Below are 11,368 nucleotides of genomic sequence, written 5' to 3'. Positions count from 1 at the left end.
ATTCACTTGAATGGGCCTTCCCAATGTTCGGTGGTCTGCTAATTCTCAATAACAGACCGTTGCTAAGTATAACAAACCGCTGTCAAGGAAAATGGGCTTTGTGCTTCTATTTCACGTCTTTCATATCACTACGCAAGGACTGGAACTTCATTCAAAAGTGAAAGCAGACGGTTAATGAGCTGTGTTCTAAAGAATGTTTGATTCAAGTTCAGCGTGTGCTGTTGTCGAACTATTTGTTTCTCACCAAAACCCACGATGAAACAGTAACAAATAGGCTAGGTTATGTAGGCTAAAGAGTCACTTCGTGGGGAGTTTATTGTTTCGCTTTGGCAAGTAGCCGTGTAATAAGCGGGATAATGTATAGAACGCCGGTCATTATTGGGAAAATAAGTCCCTTCAGGGCGGAACAAGACCCCTCCGCTGTGCGTGCATTATCCCTTACATATATTCTACATGTAATGTGGATGTAATGTGGATGTGTAATGTGTAATGTAAGAGACCACTTCTCAGGTTCTTAGTGCTTGTTACTGTACTGCACTTTTCTACTGAAATGCCTGTTATATTTGATGCTTTGGATGTAAATGTGAAAGTAATTTGCACTCTAAGTTCCACATTAAATTATATAATTCAAACATACAAACTGATGTTCATGTTAGAAAAAAAACAACAAATGAGATTATGAATTTAGCCTTTTATTTAAATTATCTCATCATTGGATAATAAAATGCATATAATTTCTTTTTGAAATGTAAAATGGGCCCCAACCCAAACTGAAGAAAGTGGAGTCATTTTTCAAGTGTTCAAGCAGCACTAATTCAAGCACATGAAGAGGACTGCATAGATAGGAAAGGTTGAAAGGGCTAACATTACAAGTCTCAGGCACCCAACTGCAAAGCACATCGGTAACTTTTTTTTGTCATCTTTGGCGACCCACCCAAAAAAAAAAAAAAAAAAGACATTGCTTCATAATCCTGGACCAGGGTTACTTTTTGACCATAGGATATGTATCTCAACTCACTTGTCACCTTCCCTTCATTATTAACCAACCAAAAGCACTTGTTTTCTGTGTGCTAAATGCAACAAGTAGCACTGAAGATGTAATGTCCCTCAGCACTCACTGCACTCTCATACACTGCATTCATCCTTGCATTAGAGCCAGTGTTTTTATTGCAATACCGCAGATACAGAAGCAATCAAGCAAATCACCAAACATTCCACTAACAGTAGCCATAGTTACTGTTTAAATCTTACAGCTACGGTCAAAACAGTAGCCAAATGCAAATTCATGGCTGTGAATCTGCTTATTTGATGCTGTTAACATTATTGTTGTCTGCGGACGTAATATATGTCACTGTTTGTTCACACCATTATAGTTGACAACTACACATTTTTTGAGAACTGCCAAAATCTGACAGGTTGATCAAATAAGTGCCAATTCACTGAAACCATCTCGTGCACACAACCACTCTCCAATTCTCACTTCTCAGAGCAAATTCATTAGACACAAATTCACTTTAAAGTTAATGCACTTTTAATGAACTACGATATGCCTACTTATCAAAATATTATCATAGCCTATACGTTAAATAACAAGGATAAAATATATTGCCTCACCATGTAGTAAATTCTTATTTTATGCATTGGTTGATATAAATAAATATATCACACAAAGAGTTGCCATTCTCCTGTTGCTAATCTTTTTAGAAAACCAAGGCTTAATAAGCGAATTATTTCATAAAGAACAGTTCATATGCAAACCTCAAAAGTAGATGTCACTGTAATACACCACCACAATCAAAAAGTAATGCATTCATGGAATAGAGAAGCTATATACACACGTTCAATGTACGCCCTCTCCTGGTTGCATCTGATAACACACTCAACCACTGAAAAAAAAATTAGGATAAGTTTGACTTGCTGTTGTCTATTGCAGAATCAGCCCTCCTTATTTGTGGCCCAGAGCTCAAGTATCTAGATCAACCGTCTCAAACTGACCTGAGGTCATCTGCTAATTGTGCCAACGAGGAGGAAGACTTCACAGCGACGATAGGAACCACAGTACACATTCATACATAGGTTGCCTCTTTTTTTTGTGTCAAGTGTTTAGTTTGTTTGTTATCGTCAATATCAGTTTGTTAAACAGCACAGCCTGCATATACAGAAAGAGAAATGGAAGCTTCTAGAGAGAGGCATGTGATTGCTGAGCAAATCAGTCTCACCATTGCATTCCTCAAAAAGTGCATCTGAAGTCTTTCCAAACAAGCAGTCTGGAACATACTCCACAGCCCATCCATGTCTGGAGGGTGCCGCCCTGAACTGGTTCACCATGGGGCCTATTTAGGCTAACAGGCTAAAGGCCCATTAGCCGGACTGGTGACGTAAAGTGCTAAGGAGCCAAGGGCTTCATACCCACAAACAGCTCAAATGGAGGCCTCACAGAACCGCTTCAGACAAAAGGGGTCTGCTAAACAATTAAATTCAGAAGGAAATACATTCAAATACAGGTAATGAAGTTGGGATGGAAGCTCATTTTCAAATGCTCACCTCATTCTGAATCCAGATGGGTTATTAATGGCCACGGTTACTGTTGTTGCCATTGTTGTTTTGTGTGTATGGGTAAAAGCCATAAAATATGACTGTAGGGAAGGGCAGGTCAAATCTATACATACATTTATTGTATTTCTAATTGTAAATTATCTAAATGATTAATCCATACCAACATTTTTGTTTCTCTCTGGGGGGAAAAAATATTGTTGGGATTAATGGTGGCTTTGATGTTGTCAGAAGACGAGATGTTTTTCACAGTGACATTACTCGTTGACCTGACGCTTTATTCCAACGGCTCAGGTGTTTTTTTTTTTTGTGGCAATGCTGCAGGTGCTTTCACTTGATAACACTGCTGTCACAGTGATATTGCCACAGAAACATAGAAGGCTACTGCATGCAGAATCAGAGCGCTGTGCCATTCCAGGACCCAACCAACGGAAGCAGGGTGCTGTACAGTGTGCACGCGACCATCGCATCGTCTGACCACTCGTCTGACCAGTCGTCTGGTTTGAGGCAGGACTCCACTCCTCTCCACTCCAGCATGGAGATGTTTCGTAACGCACGAAAAACAGCACAACGGCAAGAGAGCAAAGATGCTTATTTGTTTAGTGTGTGAACTATACGTAGGTGTGCAGACATACTGGAGCTGCTGAGCTGAGATGGAATTAATCCTCAGCAGAGAGCGTTGGAACCTAGCAAACCATAATCTGGCTAAGGGCCTGGATGAGTCTGTGTTCTTGTAAGATTTTGTTTTTTTTTAAGGGTGAACTGAAGTTAGCTGGAACATGGAACATACGGCAAGTGGGATTATTATTTTTTCACTCGGATGTTTTGCTGTAGGTGTTCCAGGACTGAAGATGGTCCTAGTTCCAGTTTTGTTCATTCTGAGAGGGAGTACAGAATTACCTCTCTAGGAGATGTATGTGTGTGCGTGTGTGTGTCTCTGTGTGTGTGTGTGTTTGTGTGCGTCTGTGTGTGTGTGTGTGTGCATGTTTGTGTATGTGTGTGCATGTTTGTGTATGTGTGTGTATGTTTGTGTGTGTGTGTGTGTGTGTGTGTGTGTGTGTGTGTGTGGTGTGTTAGGCTGCAGTATCTCACCACAACCACACACTGTCCACTGTCAAGTCCATCAGCTTGACCATCTCTCTGAGAGTGGCTGTGAGTGGCTACAATTGTGGGCTTATGACATCTCCAGTCCTCTAGGTGGTGCTACCCACCCCCTCAACACCTCACCCCCCTGACTCACTGGGCGATGGCGGGGATGCTGCGGGACCGGCGCATGACCAGGCGCACCTCCACATCAGGCAGACTGTCCTGCTTGGTCTGGGCACAGCCCTCGTCCGTCACGGCCATGTGCAGGTCGAAGCGCAGTGACACTGACTTCTTGCGCAGCTTTGGGTTTCCCTGGAAGAAGGAGCCCTCCCACTGCTTTATCACCTTGTCAATCTTCTCAGTCCTGCAGAGAGAGAGAGAGAGAGAGAGAGAGAGGAATTTCAATCATCTACTCTTTGTACTTTCAGATGGAGACTCGCTAATTATACATCAGGAGAACACATAGAGACACTTACCCACACACACACATGAAATGACATTCAGAGAGACAAACATTCTTCACACGTCCTCAGTGTTTTTGTTACAATCAGCTCATTTTCATTCAAAATTACCTCCCTCATCTGCTTGCATTATTATGAAGTTAACATACATAGAAAAAAATGTTAACATGCCATCTTTCAGTGTACACTGCCAATTTTCAGAGCCACCCAAAAACTCTTTCAAAGGCTTCACGGTCAGACGCTTTTGGAAAGCATTAAATGGCATCAGAAAATTGGCATCTTTAATACCAGAGTGAATCTCAACAGCATGAGCTTAAGGGTGAACCTCTGTGGCTTCTCTTTCCACACGATCTTTCTCAACTGTCAAAAAAACCCCTGATGCATACGAAACAAACAAAACAACTAAAATAATGAACTACACAAACAACACCGATGGAATGGCACCTGCATAGCTGAACATTAGGCCTGTGGCAGCGAACTCAAAATATGTTGGCGCTGGCCCATGCGGAATATGCCGCATGTTTGTTCTAGCACCTTCCATGCACACAGCTGCCCCACCCAAAAGGTGGACTGATGGCCCAAACGCCCACAGAGGGAACAATCATCCAAAAAGACAGACAGACAGAGAGAGAGAGAGAGATAGAGATAGACAGACAGACAGAGAGAGAGAGAGAGAGAGAGAGAGAGAGAGAGAGAGAGAGAGAGAGAGAGAGAGAGAGAGAGAGAGAGACAGACAGACAGAGAAGGGGAGAGAGAGAGAGAGAGAGAGAGTTGTGAGTTGCGTCTACTTTCCTGTAAATGACAGAGGAAGCCCTAATCATTATCTTTATTGTCATTCTCATTAAAAGGCCTGTGAACTCTTAACCCAGCCGGTCACAGATCCACCCAGTCACTATGCCCACGCAACATAAATCATTCATCAACATAATCACCAATCATGCCACACACCCTGGCACAGATAACAACCATTAAACAAAGCAGAACCACAAGGACAGTGACAACACCATTGTACTCCTCTAATTATACGTTTTTGAAGTGTGAGAACATAGGCCACTTAAGTCCATTGGGGGAGAAGGCACCATTTATCATGGGCATGTCAGACGCCAGACAGATGCACGGCATCCGCCTCCACCCAGACGCCATACAACCCCGGCTTGGATCTGAAGACGTGTTACTTATCTGCCACGCACTCCACACTGATCTGAGTCTAAATGTCGTGACATCTGTTTTAGCGTGCAGGTACATAAAAATTATGTTTTTCCTACATAGTGTCAGTCTACAGGACGCTACAGAAACAGACATTTGGCTGCATGTTCATGTTTGTCTATATTGCTAGCTCCCTCTACAGCTTCCCACTAGCGATACAAATATAAAACAAAACATGTAATACAATTTTAAAGGTGCTCTAATCGATGCTGGGTAAAGTCACTTCTGTTGACATTCAAACAAAACAGAAAGCTAGCTCGTTACTTCCTCCCCCTCCCTCCTGTGCAATTGAAACTCTCCTAAACGCGCATCTCTTAGGTGATTTGCCGGAACAGTTTGTTATGTTTTTATGGGCAAGGTTGTTTTGTGGCTGTTTTTGGAGCCTGGGTTGTCCATAGAGATGGCATTTTTTACAGTGTATTCAGGACACAGGCAGCTAGCAGATTATGAGGTGCATGGCTGCTGTAAAGTGATAAAAAATGTTTTCGCCTAAAAAATATATGACATCGCTTAGAGCACCTTTAAGCTCAAAACAGTGATACACTAAATATATATATACATACCTTAACTTCTAATGTACAACTTTTTATTCTGAAAACACTTAGAAAATGACTTTCTGTAAGAGAAATAACAACTTTGTTTCTCATGTTACTTTTTATATTGTATATGTTGCTCAACATCATGTGACAAGTGATGTGACAAGTCCACAGGCACTGAATCTATATCTCAACCTCCTATTTTCCCTGTTAATGACATTTTCCTTTGAGGAAAAACAAAACTAAAACAAAACTACCCCCCCAGTGTTCTCTCCACCTCAGAGCGTCCACACACTGTCGGGCCAAGCACACTAAGTGAGAATTCGGACACATTAGCCGACCCTGCCCGGGTCAGCTGTGCTGCTACACTGGTCCTCCCTGGTAGGCGGGGCCGAGATGACCACTCCCTTTTCTGACCCTGGCACCCACAACTCTGCCTTGTTTAATTTCACAAGAAATATCACGTCATCATAGCACAGGTTTTCATTGCACGGGCCACAAACTTCTGTGAGCACAAGCAGAGACAAGATGTGAATGTTGTTATGTTACTTCATCAGAGAGCACACCCGAGAACAACCCTTTGGCAAGTCTGATCTGGTCAAGAGCCAGCACAACCACCATGTATGTCAGTGCGCAAAAAAAATAAATTGTCACTGCCTGTCTCCGCCCTCTAACATAATTTGTGGTGCCTACAAGTGACCAGTATAATTCAATCACAAGCGCAGTTGAATAGAGTCAACCAACAACAATACATGACAATAAGATATAAGTTAAACACACAAAGATGATACAATACCATATCAACAAGTTAAACACACAAAAATTATACAATACCATATCAACAAGTTAAACACACAAAAACGATACATCAGGCCCTGCGTCTCATCTGATATTAGGCCAAAGCACCATGCACAACTACTCCTTTCACTAGCAATCCATCACATAAAGAACTAAACTTGGGAATGAAGCCCTCTGTAACATCACCATGAGGGACACATACACCTTTCTGCATGTGTAATGGGAAACAGGAAGTGGACTCACTCCACGGTGCCATGGCCCTCAGCGCTCTCCCGCACCACGGTGCCCTGCAGGATCTCCTGGGTCTTCACCGTGGCGATCTTCACGTCCGTGTTCTTCTCTGGCTCTGCAGGACAGAAGAAGGCCTCAGAGTTAGCATCTTTGGTTGTGTGTGTGTGTGTTGTGTGTGTGTGTGTGTGTGTGTGTGTGTGTGTGTGTGTGTGTGCGCTCTCTGTGAGTACATGTACAGTATATACTGTATATCTGTGTGTGTGTGCCATGTTTATGTTTATGTTAATGCTAATGATATTTGGCAGACACAGACACTAATGATATTTGGCAGACACAGACACTAATAATATTTGGCATTCACAGACACAGGTTCGGTTCTTTGTTGCACCTGTCAGTATGACCAAGCTCTGCTGTCTGCGGAGTATTGCTGGATGCTTCTGGAACCCATCAATCTCAGTCATGTGGACCTCTGTGATTGGCCCCTCCTCGTCCTCGGGGCTGAATTCCACTCCGTTCTGGTGGATCTCCATGACGGGACCTTTCCAGGGCTTCAGTCCTCCCAGCTGACCGTTCTGGGCCAGGTACCTACAGCGCCCCCCCCAGGGGACGAGACGGACAACTCTGTTCATATTTGTTTCAGCCTGCTCCTCTCATAACTGAGGCTACGATAACTGACTGCTGAATAGAACATTGTGTTGTGTGAAAGGGATGAAGATGAAGTATGAATATAAAAAGGTAAAAAGTGAAAAAAATAAACAGTGTATGGTTTCTAGGTGGGCGTCAGATGAGCTGTTAAATTCCCAAAATAAGCACATGGCGGAGACATCCACGTTAATAACACATAATGGCTTCATTTGTCATATTTGTGTGTGAAAGAATCATTCTTTATGTGTGTGAATCCATCATTCTCTCAGCTATTGAACCTCGCACAAAGCATGGAGTTCCCTGATCCCCAGATGTCAAAAAATCCATCCATCTCACTTATATGACAAAGAAGTAAACTACAAAGGTCTGCGTTTTGATGGTTAAACAAACTTTGGGATCCCAAGTAGCAACCGTATTGCCGAATTTAAAAGCTGTTTATCCCTTTAAGCTCTGCGTGCTCTGGTTTGTTTGGGCTCGTCCTTGTGTCTGGGGGACACGATGGTGCCAGAACGATGTTTGTTTGTGCATTTGTGTGTGACAGAGACAGATTCTGTGGGTCTGAGAGAGAAAGAGGGAAAAAAGGTGTTTGTTTATGGAAGAGAGGAAGTGATTGAGAGAAAGAGAGAGTATGTGTATGTTGTGCGTGTCTGAGTGTGTTTGTGTGTTTGTGTACTAAATTATATTTTAATAACTTCATGGGAGATAAAAGCAGCATAGTGTTAACAGGTATGTCAGGAGAGCATCGTGTGAAGCGAATGAGATTCTAGAGTCTACTTGTAAATGAAAGCCTAGAGGAGCTTCTGATCCCTCTATTCACTTTATAACCCTACACTCTTAGAACACAAATTCCTCAGACAGTTTTGTTTGTAAGAGAACCCTATTAGGCTCTTCTCATCCTGTAGCTAGCTACTCTCATACCACGTTGACCCTTGCACTCTAATGCCCACCTGCCCTCCTCGCTGTCCAGGAGCTTTCGGTAGGTCTTGATCTCGCGCTCGAGCCTCATTTTGGTGTTGAGCAGCTCGCTGTGCCGCTCCCTCTGGGTGGCCAGGCCGCCTCGCACCTCGCCCAGCTCCCCCTCCAAGTCGCGTACGACCCGCGACAGGTCCTGCAGCTGCTCTGAGTAGTGCTGCTGTGTGTGGCGCAGGGAGCTCTCCAGACCTTTCTCCTGGACGGGTAAAACACCCGATGAGAACCACAAGGGGACGAAAACAAAAAAAACACACCCGTGAGAAACACCACAGGGTCGTATTTACAGATTTGGAGTAGTCCTCCAGGCCATGTTCCAATTTCTCTCTTTTAAGAGTTCCACAGGGAACTGTTTTAGGAGCCATTGATTTCTGTTAAGAATTCCTGCAGAAGTTCAAATGATGGCATAGAATAAATATGACCATTTTTAACTGCGATTGAACAAGTTGTTCATCTATTTATTAGAAAAGAGTGGACAACAATTACTAATTGTGAATTAAAACAGCTGCTTATGTGTGTATGTGTGTCTGTGTCCATAAAATGAATACTAACCAGAGCATGCATGGACTCTATCTCCACTTGCAGACTGTGCCATTGCCTCCTGGCTTCGGCCAACTCTTCTCTGGCCTCCTTCAAAGCCACCTCTCCCTGGCTCACCTGTGCCAAGGCTGCCTCAGCCTGCCTCTGAAGATATACATCAAATACACATAAAGCATATGTCTATCTTGGCCTCAAAACGCACACACACACACACATACACACACACACACACACACACACACACACACACACACACACACACACACACACACACACACACACACAGCACACAGAGTGAGTGAGAGAGAGAGAGAGAGTATGAAATACTTTACATACTTGTACATGCATAGACCCTGCCAGAACACTCTGCCATTACACTACACAATGTATAAAGGGGCACACTCTGCCTGGTAAATTTGCATTAAAACATTCTGACTGAAACCAAACAAGGAGTCTCTACATCTCCAAACCTGATGAATTTTTATGTAAAACTAGAGGGCTTGATAATTAAATCCAACCATGTCTTTTATCAGTGGTGGAAATAATTGATTTTATTTTGCTGCTGAATTGTATTTTTATGTGCTTGGCAAGTTTCTATGCAATCTACTGTATGCTCCAAGGAGTCCTGCACAGTCTCCAAAGGCTGAACTAAATGCTACCATAGCAAGAAAAGACTCCCTTAGGAGAAGGAGAAACCTTTGATCTCATTCCCAGTTGAAAGATAAGGATCATGGTTGCGTGTTCACTGCACGCGTTTAAGCAATTCTCTCAAGAGGCAAAAGAAGATATGCTACTGTATACATTTCCACCATTTTATTTCTGTTTCACTTTCTTCATCTGTTCTTCACCTTTCTTCTTACTTAGAACATTTTTGTCTACAATGATTTATTTTCTAACATCTACCCTCTTGCAAAAACACTTTTTTAAAAAAATGTTTTAACATTTTTTGACAAAACCATTGGACATACTACCTATGATGTTTTCTGCAACACTGATAGCCTAACACAACTGGTTAGCAACAGTGGCATAACTAGTAGCCTACCACCACAAATAATCAACTAGTCTGCCACCAGAAATCATCAACTAGCATACAAGGGAGGGACAGTTAACCTAGATCTGAGACAGGGTTAAATCAAGGAAATTTCAGATCACTGCATGGGTTTCTGACTCATGGCAGTGGCATGATGATTTCAAAAGATATGACAAGGAATGCACTTAATTTTCATTGTACCTGTTACAATGACAAATAAAGATTGTATTTTGGCCCCAGCTGTGGCGCAACTGGCTGGGGCACCTGCACCGTATGCCGGCGACCCGGGTTCGATTCCCGCCCCGTGGTCCTTTCCGGATCCCACCCCTGCTCTTTCTCCCATTCACTTCCTGTCACTCTCCACTGTCCTAATTAAAGGCATAAAAAGCCCCAAAAATATACTTAAAAAAAAAAAAAGATTCTATTCTATTCTATGATTCTCTGCCTCATGATACCTCCATATTATTATTATATAGTCTGCTGCCCCGTACTAATGCAATAATATGTATAAAGTTTAACGTCATGATTTTTTTTTCAGCAGGCAGAGTTGTCCAGGTATCAACAGTGATCCAGCTTTGAAATGACTATCCAAATCCCATACTCTGCACTTGTATAAAGCTATTTGATTGGTCACTTTTCAACACCCTTTGTTTCCCATTGGAACAGGAGGAAGTGACAGATGTCTGCCGTCTCTCTCCAGCCTGTCCCTGCCCATCTCTCTTGTTTCTTAATGTATGTCAGCTATCATATCAACACCAACCATTCACCTCAACTGCCATACAACCTAGAAACTGCCATAGCAATCACTCACCAAAACTAGCATAGGAATAGTTTAGCAACAACCTGAAGAGCAACACCCCAGCAACCATCATACACAATACCACACCATCATTAATACCAATACTACATACATGTAGGTTAGTTACTTTAGAGAGGCTTTCACTGTTTTAATACCCTTTAGTTATAGATTAAGTACATTGAACCGACAACTATGTATTTATAATAAAATGGCTAATTAATCTCAATCAACTGGGCTCAGGCTATTACCTACTAAGGTCAATTGTGTCTGCTGTAAACTGATATGACTCTCAGCATATTAATCACCCTGAAGAGTGATGGATATATTAGAAGGGACCTGAGACCACTGATATGCTTTTACTATTCATTACTCGTTCAGAATATATACATGCAAAACACACACAAACATAAACAGAAACACAGAGAAAAACACTCACAAGTGGCAACAATACACAAACATACACATACACATACACATACACATATGGAAAGACAGAGGCATACACGCGCACACG

General features: G+C 42.5%; 1 protein-coding gene across 1 annotated transcript in view; it reads right to left on the bottom strand.

Moving 5' to 3' along the window:
• Positions 1–3,582: 3,582 nt before the first annotated feature.
• The window catches only part of krt222 (keratin 222), a 21,864-nt gene continuing 14,078 nt past the window's right edge, over positions 3,583–11,368 (bottom strand). Inside the window, exons 5-9 of the mRNA XM_048249397.1 lie at positions 9,038–9,169; positions 8,464–8,684; positions 7,260–7,456; positions 6,884–6,986; positions 3,583–4,003 (exon numbers count right to left, since the gene is read on the bottom strand). Coding sequence (XP_048105354.1) covers positions 3,790–4,003; positions 6,884–6,986; positions 7,260–7,456; positions 8,464–8,684; positions 9,038–9,169 — 867 coding nt within the window. The 3' untranslated portion in view covers positions 3,583–3,789. The remainder of the gene's footprint in view (positions 4,004–6,883; positions 6,987–7,259; positions 7,457–8,463; positions 8,685–9,037; positions 9,170–11,368) is intronic.

Source organism: Alosa alosa, chromosome 7, assembly GCF_017589495.1.
Source record: "Alosa alosa isolate M-15738 ecotype Scorff River chromosome 7, AALO_Geno_1.1, whole genome shotgun sequence".
In the NCBI taxonomy this organism is placed as follows: Eukaryota; Metazoa; Chordata; class Actinopteri; order Clupeiformes; family Clupeidae; genus Alosa; species Alosa alosa.
The sequence above is the reverse complement of the archived record's forward strand: the minus strand, read 5'-3'. Positions and strand labels throughout refer to the sequence as shown.